At 50.6% G+C, this 18687-nt stretch overlaps 1 protein-coding gene across 1 annotated transcript in view; it reads right to left on the bottom strand.

Moving 5' to 3' along the window:
- Nucleotides 1-18687, bottom strand: part of ZZZ3 (zinc finger ZZ-type containing 3) — a 333973-nt gene that overhangs the window by 64427 nt on the left and 250859 nt on the right. The window contains exon 11 of the mRNA XM_085602036.1: nucleotides 582-682. Coding sequence (XP_085458162.1) covers nucleotides 582-682 — 101 coding nt within the window. The remainder of the gene's footprint in view (nucleotides 1-581; nucleotides 683-18687) is intronic.

The raw sequence follows: 18687 nt of genomic DNA, 5'->3' as shown, positions 1-18687 counted from the left end.
TAGAAAGGTTCTTAAACAATCTACTCGATACTGAGAGACTGCACAGGTTATACTGATGGTGACTGGCAAACCTTTACAATTGCAGATGAGACAGCAACAAGGATACTGGTTATGATGTTACTGAGATTCCAAGTGCCCAATTCTTTGAATGTGAATGATAAAGAATCCGGCCTAGTCTCTCCGATTTAAAGCTTAGAGCAACCATCAGTCACATTTATGATTTTGCTTTCAAGTATGATGCTAAGATTTTATGTATCAGATCCCAAATATCACAGCAGTACCAAAGTATCTACAATGCTTCCAGGCTTTCACTACTGTGAAACCAATTTTTATGTAATGTTGGGATCATTGTTTCTGAGAGGTGGTCAATATTTAGAGTGGTGGTGTGGGTGAGAAGCAGGGAGGTTCTGAAGATGTAGAGCCACAAAAAACAATAAGTTCTGAAATTTGACGGCTAGCTGATTGCTTTAGGTTTCCTGATCTCTTGATCGAGTCCAATGGCATAATATAAGGCAGTTAGGTCAAGGCGTAGGGAAGGGCTGTTAGTTCTAGCTTTACAGAAAACAGTGATTTAAGCTTACCAATCTGAGCATGAATCACAGAAATCCACTGCCATGTCTGGAGGGCAATCCTGGCAATGCCACCGGATTCCTTGAATTGGTTCTGTGCCACAGTTATCGCACTAGGGAAAATAATAAAACTGAATTAATAATGGTTAATACCTTCAGCTCTCTAATGAACAGTTCACCCCCAGTGCTGGTAACCATTACCGATTTGTGTCTTGAACTATCCCTTACAGCTTCAGTGATGGAAGTGAAAGACTAGAATTAAATGCTGTAACTCTCGTCACCTAAAACAAATTTCCAATCTATGTACTGGTACCAATGAGTCTACTTGTGCCATTTTTAGATTCTGGATAAAGAGAGAAAGGCATGTGCCACTAACAGAGAAAAGATCACAAATATAGAAAATAAACCAAGAGTGGAAAAGCATCATTAATGGCAAGTAACTTTCCTCCTTATCACACAGTCATTTGTGTTGAGTCAATTTCCTCATTCATTACAGGCTACATGGATGAAGGGATAACCAAATTTTTATTTTCATGGACAAATCATTGTGGGTTTTCATGTTTAATACACGGTCAACCTTCAATCACAATGCCTTAACTGTGTTTTAAACCACACAATGGACAGAGGGATCTTCTTAGTCTTACCAGGAGACAACGCCAAGAAACTTTAGAAAAATAACTTGCAATTTTTCAATCCCAACACTAGGGACCACTATGCAAGCACATGCTGCAAGTATGCATGTGTAATACAAATCTACATGTTGCACACATCTATCACGAAAGGGCAGTGGGGTGGGTTGAGAGGGATCTGTCTGGGATGGTGAAGAGGGCTTGTTGGAAATGAAGTTGCACAATCTCAAATGAACAGAATTCTGAAGCAGGTAATAGAGGATTGGCTTGCCTAAATTTGTTTGTGGAGGAGTGATTCGTAATATCAAAGTGGGCACTGCTAAAACAGGAGTGGAAAAGAGAGCATGAGTGTGTAATTGTACCATATGGTGCTAGGCAGGACAAGGTAGTGAATGGTTGTCCAGGTATAGCTCCAATAAGGAGCAAGGACCCTCACACCCCCTGAGGGGTGTCATGCTTCATCATAGGGCAGCTCCTCATTGGGCCGGCGCTGCAATGCCCAACAGGCCCCGCAGGGGGGCTCTTTGCCGGAGGTCTTCTCGGTTTGCCGCTGTGAAGCTAAATGGTGTTATGTGAGGGTGCCTATGTGCCTATCCATTGACGAGCATTCACTACCTTGTCCTGTCTAGCACCTTATGGTAACGCCATTTTCGGCTTGGCCTGTAACTTTTCATCCTACCCCATCCTTAGGAACAGCATACTTTTTTTCTTTACCAATATACTTGGGGCCTGTATGCTGGACCTATCAAGCCCTTCGTCCCTCCATGTGAGACTTTGTGTAATTGTACCATCATGTTTTCGGAGTGCACTCACAGTGCATACTAGTTTAAACGAAGTGCATTGATCTAATTTCAGACAGAGAATTTGAGCGACTAGGATTGGCTGTACTAAGGGGTTGGATGCAGGTCTGAGTGCGCCTTCCCTGCTGCCTGCAAAAAATAAAATAAAAAAAGGGTCCCTCATAAGCATTGTGTAAACATGTGAACCACACATCAGCATATTGCAAACATCAGATTGCTATACAAAGTGACATTTCAAATGCTTGAGTATCACGTGCATACTTCAAATAGGAGAAAGTCAAATGAGCATAATGTAAACACTTGAATACACAGCAGTGTACAAATGTGGGAGACGTGGGTGGGAGTGTCACGTCTGACACTGCAAAACAGGAGTGTCACATTATATAGCAACCTCCAAAGGGGTATAATGCATACTGTATACATTGGATTGTCACACAGCAAAACTGACAAAGTCACACCATCAGCAAACTGAAAACTTAGAAGGCCTGTCTGATTCCTAGTGTAATCAAGGAGGGCACTAATTCAAGTAAGTCCTAGGCTTTGTCCCTGGTAATAACAAGAAAATAGAGTATGCACTGAAGAGAATACAACTAAGAGGTAGTGCCATGTCTTTGTGCACATGAGTGCAGGATGATTCATTAGGGAAGCAACAGTTAAGAATGGTCAAACCCACCAGCAATAGCTGCAACCAGCTACAACTTGGATTTTTGTTGAAACATTTTTGGGCTGGGTTTTCACTGTGGTTCTTTGTTTCCCTGCTAGGGACACCAGACCTACGGTGGGTATGTTTGTACTGAACACAGCACATTTTAGATGCATTATACAGTGAACGGCCACTAATATGTGTTTGTTAAAGGGACAAAATCAAACCAACCAGAGACTTGCAGCAAGGGTGCTTACTTGATCCAATCCTATGCAAACAATTTTATTTACAATTTAACTTCTGAATTCATAGCTACAAATGGAATGTCGGCACAAATAGACAGAATCCACATTCCAGTGATTTTTTTACATTTTAAGTTAAGCGCCTGTCGAACGTAACACCATCTAAATTACTTGGAGGCGTACTATGTGAGAAATTAACATCAAAACTTAAGAAATACAACGTAATGATTTTAGGATTAAGCAGGAAACAAATACAATTTAGGACTACAAGGGTTCGGCTCCAGGTGGTTACCAAGGTACATAATAACCAAGGCTTACTGATGCATAATCTTCTACCCTGGAAAGCACAAATGATTAGGAAGTTCGTGGTTATATCTAACAACTATGGACTGGGGAAGGGTACTGAAATTCCGTGGCTCATTGGGCAGCTATTGTTGGTAGTACATATTCATTGTATACAATATAAAAGAAACGCGTTACTTACCTGTAACAGCAGTTATCCAGTATTGGTGTCTTTCATAGATTCACATGCCTGAATCATTCCCCGTCGTCGAGACGGGAGCCTCCGGTACATAAAAAAGTAATGTCCTATAGACATACATAGAGAAAAATAGGCCTAAGGGCCTCCCCTTAGCCGCCTATCATAGTCCTTATGTAAAAAGGACCAAACTCCTAGAGCCAGCCAATCAGCTATCACCTCCCTCTAGAACCTTCCTGGCAGGAGCCTCAGTCCTAAACACACTGAGAGGGGGGGACCAGAAGCAGGAGTTAAGAAGGAGGTCCTGTACCAGCGCTCCTAAGTTAGCTAAATACACAAAATGGTACCAGTTCCTATGGTGGGCAGTCCCAAAGTGGTGAACTGCTAGGGGGTTGGGAAAATAATGGTGATTGTGAAGGTTCGCGGTGATGTCTACCGTGTAGGCCAGATACTCCTGGGTGGATTTCCAAGTGCCCTCACACACCCTTGCGGGTGCAAAGCATCATCATCGGGCGTTGCTCCTCGTGGGGGTGGCGCTGCAGTCCCTCACGGGCCCTTCAGGAGGGCTCTCTGTCGGAGATCTTTTTACTGGAGTAGCCGTAGTTGTGCGTGCGGGTGTGTGGGGATGGTGGGTGGTGTGGTGAGGCTAAAAAGACCTGTAGGAACCCCAAACGGTTTATTAATGGGTCCTGCGGGTCTGGTTAAAATCTAACGGGGAGTGGTGCCTAAATAGCACTCTAAAAAGGTAGGGGAAAGGTAGATAGTTCTGTTACTCTCGACCCGTATGTGATAAAGTTAGAGTGAGAGTGAGAACGTGAGGTGGGTGGTCAACATGTTTCGCGCTTCCCAGCGGTCCCTAACGGATCCGTAGCGCTTCGTCAGGACCAAAAGGAAAGTGGTAACAAAATTTTATATAGGTCAGAATGTATCCTATATGTCCATAGTATAGGGATCACGTTTTATTCGAGTCCCTATGAGCGAACCCAATGTTTAATGGGTCCAGGCTATACCGGATAAGGATCGGCTGGGGCGGAGGGCGCCAGTCACGCCCCGGGTATTCTGCTCTGAACACCTACGTGCCTCCAGGATCGCCGGTGATCCTGGAGGCACGTAGGTGTTCAGAGCAGAATACCCGGGGCGTGACTGGCGCCCTCCGCCCCAGCCGATCCTTATCCGGTATAGCCTGGACCCATTAAACATTGGGTTCGCTCATAGGGACTCGAATAAAACGTGATCCCTATACTATGGACATATAGGATACATTCTGACCTATATAAAATTTTGTTACCACTTTCCTTTTGGTCCTGACGAAGCGCTACGGATCCGTTAGGGACCGCTGGGAAGCGCGAAACATGTTGACCACCCACCTCACGTTCTCACTCTCACTCTAACTTTATCACATACGGGTCGAGAGTAACAGAACTATCTACCTTTCCCCTACCTTTTTAGAGTGCTATTTAGGCACCACTCCCCGTTAGATTTTAACCAGACCCGCAGGACCCATTAATAAACCGTTTGGGGTTCCTACAGGTCTTTTTAGCCTCACCACACCACCCACTATCCCCACACACCCGCACGCACAACTACGGCTACTCCAGTAAAAAGATCTCCGACAGAGAGCCCTCCTGAAGGGCCCGTGAGGGACTGCAGCGCCACCCCCACGAGGAGCAACGCCCGATGATGATGCTTTGCACCCGCAAGGGTGTGTGAGGGCACTTGGAAATCCACCCAGGAGTATCTGGCCTACACGTTAGACATCACCGCGAACCTTCACAATCACCATTATTTTCCCAACCCCCTAGCAGTTCACCACTTTGGGACTGCCCACCATAGGAACTGGTACCATTTTGTGTATTTAGGAGCCTCAGTCCCTCAGATTTTCGTACGCACCAAGCTAGGTAGGCGTAATATAGTTAGAGAGAGGTGTGAGTCCTTCCAGGGGAGGCGGGAGGGTTGCATGTGAATCTATGAAAGACACCAATACTGGATAACTGCTGTTACAGGTAAGTAACGCGTTTCTTATCCAGTATTAGGGGTGTCTTTCATAGATTCACATGCCTGAATCAGAGTAGTTAGCAATACATTATGCACATTTCTGATGTAACATGCCATAAAGGTATTTGAGATAATACAGCATTATCATAACAGTTCGAAACATTGGCATACATCAAAATAGTAAACCAGTAAAGAATGTGCATACCAGGATGGCGGGATGTTGGAAGGCTCACCTCACTGGAATAGATGGCGAAGCACCGCCTGGCCCACTGCCGCATCCCTCGTAAGCTCGGCATCCAGGCAGTAGTGTCTGGAGAAGGTATGCGGTGACTTCCACGTCGCCGCTCTACAGATGTCCAAAATCGGCACTCCAGCGAACAGCGCTGCTGATGTGGACATCGCTCTGGTGGAGTGTGCTTCCACCCTGTCTCGCAACGGCCGTCCTGCCCCTTCATGGCAGAACGCTATTGCAGAAGAAATCCACCTTGAAATGCTCTGTTTTGTGAGAGGCATACCCAGCCTTGGTCTGCTGTAGGCCACAAATAGCTGCGAAGACTTTCTGAAGGTTTTTGTCTTGTCTATATAAAACTTAAGACACCGTTTGAGATCCAGAGAATGGAGCGTCCTCTCTGCTGCCGTGGTAGGGTTGGCAAAGAAGGAGCGTAGGACCACCGGCTCGTTGAGGTGAAAGTCTGAAGGCACTTTCGGTATGAACTTGGGATTTGTCCTCAGCACCACCCTGTCCTGTTTGAACTGCATGAAGGGCTCCTGAATGGAGAGAGCTTGCAACTCGCTGACTCTCCTGGCAGATGTGAGCGCAAGTAATAGAGCCGTTTTCCATGAGATGTACTTGATGGAGGCTCGGTGAATGGGCTCAAAGGGGTGCTTCATGAGTTGGTTAAGGACCAAGTTGAGGTGCCATGTCGGTGGGACCCGTCGGGGCCTTGGAAAGGACCTATAAAGACCCTTAAGGAACTGTTTAACAAGTCTGCTGGACCACAGAGACGGGCCTTGAAAAGTCCTGGTAAAACGTGAAATCGCCGCTAGATGCACCTTTATGGATGCATGCGCTAATCCGGACTGTGCCAAGTGCAGGAGATATGGCAATATCTGCTCCGGTGTGATATGAAGTGGTCTCAGGCCCTTCTCCGAGCACCAGACGCAGAAGCGCTTCCATTTGAGGGAGTAGGTTTTGTTGGTACTGTCAGCCCTCGCTTTTGCTAGCACATCCCTGCAGTCCTGCGGGATGTTCAAATGGCAGAACTCTCTGTGCTCAGGAGCCAGGCCGATAACCTGAGCGATTGGAGGTTCGGGTATCGCACCTGCCCGTTGGACATCGTCAGTAGGTTCGGGAGCTGTGTTAGACGAATCGGCGTCCTGATGGAGAGGCGATGAAGGTCCGAGAACCAGTGCTGCCTCGGCCAGCACGGGGCGATCAGAATTAGTGTACAGGGCTCCGCCTTCATTTTCCTGAGGACCCTGGGAATCATCGGGAACGGTGGAAAAGCGTACGCAAATACGCTGAACCAGCCTATGGAAAAGGCATTTCCGAGCGACTCCGGTTGGGGATGCCAGCTTGCGTAGCTTGGGCATTTGGCGTTCTCCCTGGTGGCAAACAGGTCGATTCTTGGGGCTCCCCATTCCGAGAATACGTGTGTTAGTGCACTGTCGTCGAGCTCCCATTCGTGGGAGAGAGATTTCTGCCTGCTTAGGGCGTCCGCAATGGTGTTGTCCTTTCCCGGGACGTAGTCCGCCCTGAGCGTAATCCCCTGGAGAACAAGCCAGTTCCAGATCTTCTGCGATTCGCGCGATAGCGTGAGCGAACGCGTTCCTCCCTGTTTGTTCAGGTAATGCATCGTCGTGGTGTTGTCCGTCCTGACGAGCACCTGAGAGTTCTGGATGCGTGGTAAAAAGGCCTGCAGAGCTAGATACACAGCCCTCAACTCCAGCAGATTTATATGGAGGCATTGCTCCTGATCCGACCATTTGCCGCTGACTCTGAGGTCCTGAAGGACAGCTCCCCAACCCGCTAGAGATGCATCTGTGGTGATCACCAGTGGTGCTGCTGGCAGCAGGAACGGTAGTCCTCTCGAGAGGTTTCTGGTATCCTTCCACCAGTCGAGACTCCTGGATATTTGCGGTGTTATGCTTATGATGTCCTCGAACGAACCTGCACTCTGAGTCCACTGGCTCGAAAGAGCCTCCTGCAGAGGGCGCATCCGCAGCCTGCAGTGAGGGATGAGTAGTATACAGGAAGACATCATCCCCAGGAGTGACTTGAAGGTGCGAACTCTCAGGGATTTCCTTGATTGCACCGTTTTGGCCAGGGATATGATCCTGTGTTTTCTCTCGTCTGAGGGAAATGCTCTTGCGCATTCCGTATTCAAGGTAGCCCCGAGGAAGGTAATGCTTCTCGTTGGGGACATATGTGATTTCTGAAGATTGAGCGTCAATCCTAGATGTTGGAAAAGATTGGTACAAGCGTTGAAGGATTTGGTTGCGCCTACGGCCGTAGGCGCCTTGACCAGCCAGTCGTCTAGGTAGGGGAAAACTTGGTGACCCATTTGACGTAGGAAAGCTGCCACAGGAGAAAGGCACTTGGTGAAAATCCGCGGAGCGGATTTGAGGCCAAACGGAAGGACCTTGAACTGGTAGTGTTGTCCTGCCACTTCGAAACGTAGAAACTTTCTGTGCCCCTTGAGTATCGGGATGTGATAGTAAGCATCCTGAAGATCCAAGGATGTCATGAAGTCTCCTTCCTCCAGAATGCCTAGGATTTCTTGGAGCGTCACCATCCTGAACGACTGACTCTTTAGGAAGGAGTTGAGTGCTCTGAGGTCCAGGATGGGCCTCCACTTCTTTTCTTTCTTGCGTATCAGAAAGAAACGGGAGTAGAAACCCTTCTCCCTCTGAGCTGATGGAACTCGCTCTATTGCTCCCTTCCTTAACATCTCCGATATCTCCCGGAGCAGCAGCCGCAGATGTCTGTGTGGAGACTTGCGGGGAGGGGTTGCAGGCGGGATGGCAGTAAATTCTAGGGAATGGCCGAATCTGAGAAGTTGGAGCACCCAACGATCTGAGGTGATGATGCGCCAATTTTTTAGGAAATGGGTCAATTTTCCTCCAATTTGTGAAGAAGAAGATGGTAGCTGGACTGGCTGGAGTAAGTGGTCACTGGCATCCGCCGGTGCCCCTTTTCTGGTTCTTACCCCTGAAATTGGATCTTCCGTAAGATGATTGTCGGCCCTGCTGTTGCTTTTGCTGGTACTGGGTCTTATTCTGGAACGAATATGAGGACTTATTCTGGAATGATCCTCTGTAGGAAGACTGACCTCTAGACTTGTTGCCCCGAAAGGACTGGTTCCGCGCCTGTAAGGTTCCAAGCGCTCTAGCCGTGTCCGTGTCCTTTTTAATGGCCTGGAGCGCCTCATCAATTTTATCTCCGAATAGATGCTGTCCATCGAAGGGCATATCTAGCACCTTCGTTTGCACTTCCTGCCTGAACGATGTTGCTTTGAGCCATCCTTGGCGGCGCAGGACTGCAGCCCCAGCCAGTTGACGGAAGCCTGTCATGGCTACATCTATGGCGCAGTCGATGATCTCTGCCGCAGAAGACTGGCCTTCAGAAAGGAGTGCCTTCACCTCATCCTGTACGGCACTCGGAAGTTCTGCTAAGTATGGGGCAATATCCTCCCAAAGTTGGCGGTTATAACGCCCTAAAAGGGCTATGGAATTGGCCACCTTGATGGTCATTGCCGAAGTGGTTGAAAACCTTTTGCCTATTGTGTCTAACTTTCTGCCCTCCTTGTCTGGTGGTGCTGACAGAGGCGAGGATGGGTTTCGAGAATTTTTCTGGGCCGCTTGGGTCACGACCGAATCTGGCTTCGGGTGGCCAGTCAGGCAAGCTGGCGCCGTGGACGGTGCTTTATACTTCTTGTCCAGGCGCGGAACGACCGCAGGAACTGAAGCTGGCGTCAGCATCAACTTCTTCCCCTGGTCCCAGAGGAAGTCAATGATAGGGATGGATTTGGCCGTCTTCTTCGTCTGCTCCTTAAAGTCATGGAGGAAGCATTCGGTTTCCGTCGACTCCATGACCATATGGAACCGCGTCGCAGCCCGTTCCACTAACTTATGAAAACCCCCGATATCCACAGGTGGTGAATCCGCCTGGCGCGGTTGTGGGGAAGGTGGTGAAGATGCTACATAGTCCTCCTGCTCATCGTCATCCTGGTCCGTCAGGTCTCCCTGGACCTCGCCTTCCTCCATCTCCTCAGCCTCCTCATCCGTTGAGTCTATCACCTGAGGTGGCGGCTCGTGGCAGACCTGCGTTACCGGCCGTGATTGCCTTGGGGCTGTCGCTGGGGTGTTTGTAGCTGGCACTGGGACCCCTGTATCCTGTCTTGGAGGTTCCGGGAAACGTTGTTTGTAATCCCTGATAAGGAACTTGAGGTCCTTAACTATTGCCAGAGGGAGGCAGACCATTGGGGTGACCTCCGTGCGGACTTGTTCCTGGACGGGGCGCTCCTGCGCGCCTGAATCTTCCTGCTCCTCGTCCGTGCTTTGGCATTTGACAAACAGCTCGGAAGGGGAAGTAGCCTGTTGGAAGAACTCTTCTTCGGACTCTTCACTCTGCAGGATCTCCAGAGGTAAATTGGTTTGGACCTTACTTGGAGATGTTGTTTCCGGGGTAATCTGTGGTCTGGAAGCAGATCCTTGCCCAGAAATCGCCGTGGTTTTCCGTCCCACGGACGACGACGACGTTCCCGTCGACGGCTCGGGTGTCACCAACGGCGTCCCCATCGACGATATTTTCCTCGTCGACGAAGTCCTCGTCGACGATGTGGTCGTAGACGATTCAGTCGTCGTCGATGCCTTTGTCGTCGATGCCTTCGTCGTCGACGTCTTCGACGTCGACGCTTCCGTCGTCGACGCGTCCGTCGTCGACGCGTCCGTCGTCGACGCTTCCGTCGTCGACGCTTCCGTCGTCGACGCTTTCGTCGTCGACGCTTTCGTCGTCGACGCTTTCGTCGACGATGCCTTGGTCGTCGACATCTTCGTCAACATCTTCGTCGACGATGCCTTCGTCGTCGACGCGCTCGTCATCAATATCCTCATCGTCGACTCTTCCGTCGACGGAGGGCTCCTCGTCGACGAGGTCCTCGACGGGACCATCTTCGTCGTCGACAATGATTTAGACGACGGTTTCAAAAGTATAATAGACGAGATAGGGGTACCTGCAGACGATGATGATGGAGTCGTCGTCGTCGACGAGCGGGCCGACGCCGCTGTGGACGTGGACACCGTCGTTGTTGCTGTGGAGACGTGTCCTGATGGCCTTTTTTGCGCAGAGGATGGTGTCGCAATTTTTGAGGCCGACAGAGAAGGCTTCTTGAAAGTAGGAGAGACTTTACCAGACGCTGAGGATTTCGAAGATCTTGCCTCTGAAGACTTTTTGTGCGTCTTCTTAGGAGGAGCGTCTGAGGGGCCAGGAGATTTCACTCTCGGCCTCTTCAGGGAGACTTCAGAAGCTCCGGAAAAGCTCGCCTCTGAGGACACCACACTGTCTTTGTCCTTAAGCCTGTCCAGCCAGATAAGCAGGCGGCCCTCCCTGTCTCTCAAGGTCTTATGTGGAAAAGACCTACATATCTTGCAGTCCTTAGGGACGTGGTCCGGGTAAAGGCAATACAAGCATAGCTCATGCTTGTCGTCCACATGAAGCCTCTTCTTCCCACATGAAGAGCAAGCCCTGAAAAGGGCTTTCCTCTGGGAGTCAGACATGCCAGGAGTTGTAGATAAAATAAAAACTCACTGCAGCAAAAAGAGGCCTGAAGTAGTCAGTGTTGAAATCCTGAAGAAGAAAGTCACCAAAAATCGTGAATAATCTGGTTTGAAAGGAATCCTGAGGAGAACTCAGGCTGGAGACTCCCTAGCACAACGTGCGGTAGAAAATCTGAGGGACTGAGGCTCCTGCCAGGAAGGTTCTAGAGGGAGGTGATAGCTGATTGGCTGGCTCTAGGAGTTTGGTCCTTTTTACATAAGGACTATGATAGGCGGCTAAGGGGAGGCCCTTAGGCCTATTTTTCTCTATGTATGTCTATAGGACATTACTTTTTTATGTACCGGAGGCTCCCGTCTCGACGACGGGGAATGATTCAGGCATGTGAATCTATGAAAGACACCCCTAATACTGGATAAGTTATTAATTAACCTATGCATCAGTAATTTGGGCTCCAAAAAATTAGCTTGGTTTGACTTGACAGAAGGCGCGATTTTTAAAGAAAATAAGTTATTTACCTGTAACTGCAGTTATCCAGTATTGATATCTTTCATACATTCACATGCTTGAATCATTCCCTGTCGTCAAAGTGGGAGTCCCAAGGTATTAAAAAAAAAAAGCAGTATGTATTACTATTATAGGATATAAGGGAAATTTAAAAAAACAAGCATTTAAAATGCAATAGGTCTCGCCTTTTATTAAGTTAAAGCCATTTGCTTTGCTAATGTTATTGTATAGCAAAGAAAATGGCTTTAACTTAATCAAAGGCGAGACCTAATGTCAGGCAGTCAGTGTCAGAGGCAGGCAGGCAGTGTCAGAGGCAGGCAGGCAGTGTCAGAGGCAGGCAGGCAGGGTCAGAGGCAGGCAGGCAGGGTCAGAGGCAGGCAGGCAGGCAGGGTCAGAGGCAGGCAGGCAGGGTCAGAGGCAGGCAGGCAGGGTCAGAGGCAGGCAGGCAGGGTCAGAGGCAGGCAGGCAGGGTCAGAGGCAGGCAGGCAGTGTCAGAGGCAGGCAGGTAGTGTCAGAGGCAGGCAGGTAGTGTCAGAGGCAGGCAGGTAGTGTCAGAGGCAGGCAGTAAGGCAGTCAGAGTCAGTCAGTATCAAGAGTCAGGCAGTCAGTCAGTGTCAAGAGTCAGGCAGTCAGTCAGTGTCAAGAGTCAGGCAGTCAGTCAGTGTCAAGAGTCAGGCAGTCAGTCAGTGAGTGTCAAGAGTCAGGCAGTCAGTCAGTGAGTGTCAAGAGTCAGGCAGTCAGTCAGTGAGTGTGTGTCAAGAGTCAGGCAGTCAGTCAGTGAGTGTCAAGAGTCAGGCAGCCAGTCTGTGGCAGTGTCAGGCAGGGTCAGCTATGCTGACCTGGTTCTCTGGCTCTAGAGCGCTATGCTGGCCTGGTTCTCTGGCTCTAGAGCACTCTGCTGACCTGGGTCTTAGGCTCTAGAGCAGCTCTGCTGACCTGGTTCTCTCTGGCTCTAGAGCAGCTCTGCTGACCTGGTTCTCTCTGGCTCTAGAGCAGCTCTGCTGACCTGGTTCTCTCTGGCTCTAGAGCAGCTCTGCTGACCCTGGTTCTCTCTGGCTCTAGAGCAGCTCTGCTGACCTGGTTCTCTCTGGCTCTAGAGCAACTCTGCTGACCTGGTTCTCTCTGGCTCTAGAGCAACTCTGCTGACCTGGTCCTCAGGCTCCAAAGCAGCTCTGCTGACCTGATCCTCTGGCTCCAAAGTAGCCCTGCTGACCTGGTTCTCTGGCTCTACAACAGCTCTGCTGACCTGGTTTCTCTGGCTCTACAGCAGCTCTGCTGACCTGGTTTCTCTGGCTTTACAGAAGCTCTGCTGACCTGGTTTCTCTGGCTCTACAGCAGCTCTGCTGACCTGGTTTCTCTGGCTCTACAGCAGCTCTGCTGTCCTGGTCCTCTGGCTCTACAGCAGCTCTGCTGTCCTGGTCCTCTGGCTCCAAAGCAGCTCTGCTGTCCTGGTCCTCTGGCTCCAAAGCAGCTCTGCTGACCTGGTTCTCTCCCTCTAAAGCAGCTCTGCCTCTAGAGAAAATCTGCTGACCTGCTTCTTGGCAGTCAGTCAGTGGCAGTCAGTCACAGCTAGAGCAGCTATGCTGACCTGGTTCTCTGGCTCTAAAGCAGCTCTGCTGTCCTGGTTCTCTGGCTCTAAAGCACTCTGCTGACCTAGGTCTTAGGCTCTAGAGCAGCTCTGCTGACCTGGTTCTCTCTGGCTCTAGAGCAGCTCTGCTGACCTGGTTCTCTCTGGCTCTAGAGCAGCTCTGCTGACCTGGTCCTCTGGCTCTAGAGCAGCTCTGCTGACCTGGTCCTCTGGCTCCAAAGCAGCTCTGCTGACCTGGTCCTCTGGCTCCAAAGCAGCTCTGCTGACCTGGTCCTCTGGCTCCAAAGCAGCTCTGCTGACCTGGTCCTCTGGCTCCAAAGCAGCTCTGCTGACCTGGTTCTCTCCCTCCAAAGCAGCTCTGCTGACCTGGTTCTCTCCCTCTCAAGCAGCTCTGCTGACCTGGTTCTCTGGCTCTAGAGCAGCTCCGCTGACCTGGTTCCTAAGCTCTAGGGCAGCTCTGCTGACCTGGTTTGTTAGACCCGGCCCTCGTAACATAGTCAGACCTGACCCCTGCACCTCACACCAGCCCAGAGCCCACGGCCTAGCCGATCCTTCCCACCCGAACACACACACCCGACCCGGACTTCCCCCGTCCGTGGCCTTCCTCCTTCGGCCACCCCGGGCCCGCGTGCCCACTTCATGCACCAAGATGGCCGCCGGCCCCAGCGCGACCCTAGCCTACAGGCGCCACTCCGGCTGGAGGACATCGCGCTCCCCTTGGGATGAGAAAGGGAGGAGCAGTTTCCATCACACCTCCGCGCTTCCCTAGGAAGGTGGGTTTCGATCGACCCGCCGGCCTCCCCGAGGGCTGGCTCCACGCCTGCTGGGTGTCTGGGGCTCCTCCCGACCCGGCCCTGAAAGGATCAAAGGACAATGGCAGGAAACCCCCAACAAGCGACCCCCCAGGTGACAAGACCCCTGCCTGCACAGACTCCGGACATCAAAGAGGAGTCGCCCTATAACAAGGGGTGCTCTGGGACTGTCCGGCAGATTCGCCTTGGAAACACCTGAGCCCTGCTGAGTGACTCGCGGCTCCCTGAAGATCGCAAGACCTCCGAACTTGTGCTTGAGCCCTGCTGAGTGACTCGCGGCTCCCCGAAGATCGTAAGACCTCCGAACTTGTGCTTGAGCCCTGCTGAGTGACTCGCGGCTCCCCGAAGATCGTAAGACCTCCGACTTTGTGCTTGAGCCCTGCTGAGTGACTCGCGGCTCCCTGAAGATCGTAAGACCTCCGAACTTAGACTCGAGCCTGCTGAGTGACTCGCAGCTCCCACAGACTCTCTTGGTCCCGCCGGACCCCACGACGACAAGCGTATCCCCCAGCTCGAGGATTGTGAGCTGTGCGCCGGGTACGCTCCTGCATTTGATTCCTCCCCCCAAAGACTGTCCCGCTACCTCCTAACCCCCCTCCAAGACCTTGTGAGCCCGCGCTCTACTTGTATATATTTTGCCTTGCTGATCATAAAGATCCTACCACTCCGATCTGATAAAGATTTGCTCTTAAGAACTCCTCGTGTAGTGTCTCTCTGTCGTGTGGTGCCGAGTGTACGATCCTAGATACGAGGTTCCTCCCCTGAGGAGTCTCCCGCCAGTGCCCGGCTACGATACCTCGAGGGTGGGTCTCAGGGCAGTCAGGGCCCCTTCCGGGCCCCTCTGAGGTCACCTTCTAACATGGTTTCTCTGGCTCTACAGCAGCTATGATGACCTAGTTCTCTGGCTCTACAGCAGCTCTGCTGACCTGGTTCTCTCCCTCCCTCCAAAGCAGCTCTGCTGACCTGGTTCTCTCCCTCTAAAGCAGCTCTGCTGACCTGGTTCTCTGGCTCTAGAGCAGCTCCGCTGACCTGGTTCTCTGGCTCTACAACGGCTCTGCTGACCTGGTTCCTAAGCTCTAGAGCAGCTCTGCTGTCCCGGTTCTATGGCTCTAAAGCAGTTCTGCTGACCCGGTTCTATGGCTCTAAAGCAGTTCTGCTGACCTGGTTCTCAGGCTCTAAAGCAGCTCTGCTGACCTGGTTCTCAGGCTCTAAAGCAGCTCTGCTGACCTGGTACTCTGGCTCTAGAGCAGCTCTGCTGACCTGGTACTCTGGCTCTAGAGCAGCTCTGCTGACCTGGTACTCTGGCTCTAAAGCAGCTCTGCTAACCTGGTTCTCTAGCTCTAAAGCAGCTCTGCTGGCCTGGTTGTCTGGCTCTAGAGCAGCTCTGCTGACCTGGTTCTATAGCTCTAAACCAGCTCTGCTGACCTGGTTCTAAGGCTCTAAAGCAGTTCTGCTGACCTGGTTCTCAGGCTCTAAAGCAGCTCTGCTGACCTGGTTCTCAGGCTCTAAAGCAGCTCTGCTGACCTGGTACTCTGGCTCTAGAGCAGCTCTGCTGACCTGGTACTCTGGCTCTAGAGCAGCTCTGCTGACCTGGTACTCTGGCTCTACAACGGCTCTGCTGACCTGGTTTCTCTGGCTCTAGAGCAGCTCTGCTGCACTGGTTCTCTGGCTCTAAAGCAGCTCTGCTGACCTGGTTCTCTAGCTCAAAAGCAGCTCTGCTGACCTGGTTCTCTAGCTCAAAAGCAGCTCTGCTGACCTGGTTCTCTAGCTCTAAAGCAGCTCTGCTGACCTGGTTGTCTGGCTCTAGAGCAGCTCTGCTGACCTGGTTCTATAGCTCTAAACCAGCTCTGCTGACCTGGTTCTAAGGCTCTAAAGCAGCTCTGCTGACCTGGTTCTCTGGCTCTAAAGCAGCTCTGCTGACCTGGTTCTCTGGCTCTAAAGCAGCTCTGCTGACCTGGTTCTCTGGCTCTAAAGCAGCTCTGCTGACCTGGTTCTCTAGCTCAAAAGCAGCTCTGCTAACCTGGTTCTCTAGCTCTAAAGCAGCTCTGCTGGCCTGGTTGTCTGGCTCTAGAGCAGCTCTGCTGACCTGGTTCTATAGCTCTAAACCAGCTCTGCTGACCTGGTTCTAAGGCTCTAAAGCAGCTCTGCTGACCTGGTTCTCTGGCTCTAAAGCAGCTCTGCTGACCTGGTTCTCTGGCTCTAAAGCAGCTCTGTTGACCTGGGTCTCAGGCTCTAGAGCAGCTCTGTTGACCTGGGTCTCAGGCTCTAGAGCAGCTCTGTTGACCTGGGTCTCAGGCTCTAGAGCAGCTCTGCTGCCCTGGTTCTCTGGCTCTAAAGCAGCTCTGCTGACCTGGGTCTCAGGCTCTAGAGCAGCTCTGCTGACCTGGGTCTCAGGCTCTAGAGCAGCTCGGTTGACCTGGGTCTCAGGCTCTAGAGCAGCTCTGCTGACCTAGTTCTCTGGCTCTAAAGCAGCTCTGCTGACCTAGTTCTCTGGCTCTGAAGCAGCTCTGCTGACCTGGTTCTCTGGCTCTAGAGCAGCTCTGCTGATCTGGTTCTCTGGCTCTAGAGCAGCTCTGCTGATCTGGTTCTCTGCCTCTTGATGCACAGCGAGTGTGTGTACATCAGGGGGTCTCATCTCCTCCAATCGTTAAATATAGCACTGAGCTGCTGCCCAACAGATAGTCACGATAATGTACACAAAGGCCGAGTACCCTCCAGGCGCCTCTGTTCCCGCAGTCTTGCTTCCTGCGGCCCTGCTTCCGTGTGCACAGCACCAGGACACAAGCGCGGAATCACAACAGACGCACATGCAGGGTGCACAAAAGGCACTCGTGTTCATTCTGTGGTGTGTCTGCATCACCTCTAAGCGGCGAGTGTCCCACTGGGGCTCATTGTATCCTTGCCGTGCAAGATCGAAGAGGACGCTGTGCTCCCTGTGTGACGAGAGCCCACGTTTCTTCCAAGGCCTGGCTAACTACTCCGAAGACCACTGGGTTCATGTCCGCAAACCAAAACATGTATTAAAAATATACATTGTATCCTTAACTAGGATCATTCAATACCTCTGTAGTCCAACCCCGCCTCACACGAAATATACTCGTCAGCTCATCATAATGTGCAAATGAATGCATGAATAGATTGCTTTAAAAAGCTAAACACCAGAGAGATAAGGTGCGTTGATGCAGCAGATTTCCACATTTTGAGAGGGTGGGGGGCTGAAGCAGGAGAGGCTGTCAGCGGCCATTACCAGTGTGTGGACGGCGCTGCAAATGAGAAAAAAAATAGTGCTTTGAGTACTTTAAAGGAAAGAGTGTAAATTCGCCCGTAAACGATCCAATCCCGGTGGGCGTGCCTAAAAGGAGACAGGGTGGCAACAAGGAATGATTGGCATGCCTTCAGTGCAATCATTGCACTGCCTTTAGCATAATTCGTGACGCCAAACGACGCGCACAAATGAAAGCTGAAGGCAGAGCTGGGACGAAGCTTTTGGAAATCGTATCGATTTCAAGAAGTCTCGTATGACGAGAGTAGCGCATGCGCTGCGGGCGTCAGGCCGAGACCCAAAAAAATCAGTTTAATAGCCTATTAATGTCCTTATTAAACAAGCATTTGCAATGCAATAGGTCTCGCAATTATGAGAGTTTAAGCCATTGGCATTGGAAATAACAATGCCTTTTATTTAGGTTTTTAAAAAGAAAACAAAAATAAAAGGCATTGTTATTTGCAATGTCAATAGCTCAAACTCACGTCAATGCGAGACCTATTGCATTACAAATGCTTGTTTTCTGTAGCTGTGGAGAAATGCCCTGGAGTATTCCAGAACTTGGTACTGCAGCTGACATTTTGGGCAGGCCACGGGTGGACAGAGAAGATCGTCCCATATTATGTGGTCACCTAACAGGAGCTTCACTAGAGGGCAGTCACAGGAGTCAGATGGACCGCAGAACAATGCAGTGTCCAAGTGAGAGGGCCCTGGAGGACACAATATCTGACTGATCTCATGACAGCGCGCCAGCCGAAAATGTAAATTTTGAGCATAGCAAGTCAGTGCAATTAGGAGATGATTACTGTCAGTTCAGGCACTTACTTTTGCAAGGCAAGCCGCACCACGTTTACAGGTGGGCCCCATGGTGGCAGGCCCGCTAGGACTGGAGTAGACTACCGCGGCAACCAACACAGCATGAATCTGTCACACAATCTACCTCACAGGACTCTGCTGCTGAACCACGGATATATCTGGATGTAATGACAGAAATAGCAGAATACAAGTCGGGCGGGCCACCTAAGCACAGATTTTTAGTTTGTGTTTTTAAGCCACGCCCTTACTTACATTGACCATGCCCCTTTGAGAGACCCCCCCAATTTTTTCATCCCACTTAAAGCCATGTATACACCACCATCTATCTCAATGCCGATGTACAAAACACAGCTGAAAGCCTATCTCCTACAATGACATTTTGGCCTGTTATCCCCTAGCCAATCTCTTCCATAATAATGGACCCTCCGTGAGGTGTAACTGCATTATCATGTCTCACTTGACCTAACATTGCTGCTTCTACCTATTCCACTACATTCTTTAACAATCTTTAAGTCCATGCCTTTGTAACTATCGTAAAGAACTAATGTCCCTATGCATCTACCTGCCACT

The sequence above is a fragment of the Triturus cristatus genome, chromosome 4_2, assembly GCF_964204655.1.
Source record: "Triturus cristatus chromosome 4_2, aTriCri1.1, whole genome shotgun sequence".
NCBI lineage: Eukaryota > Metazoa > Chordata > Amphibia > Caudata > Salamandridae > Triturus > Triturus cristatus.
This window is presented reverse-complemented; position numbering and strand designations above follow the sequence as displayed.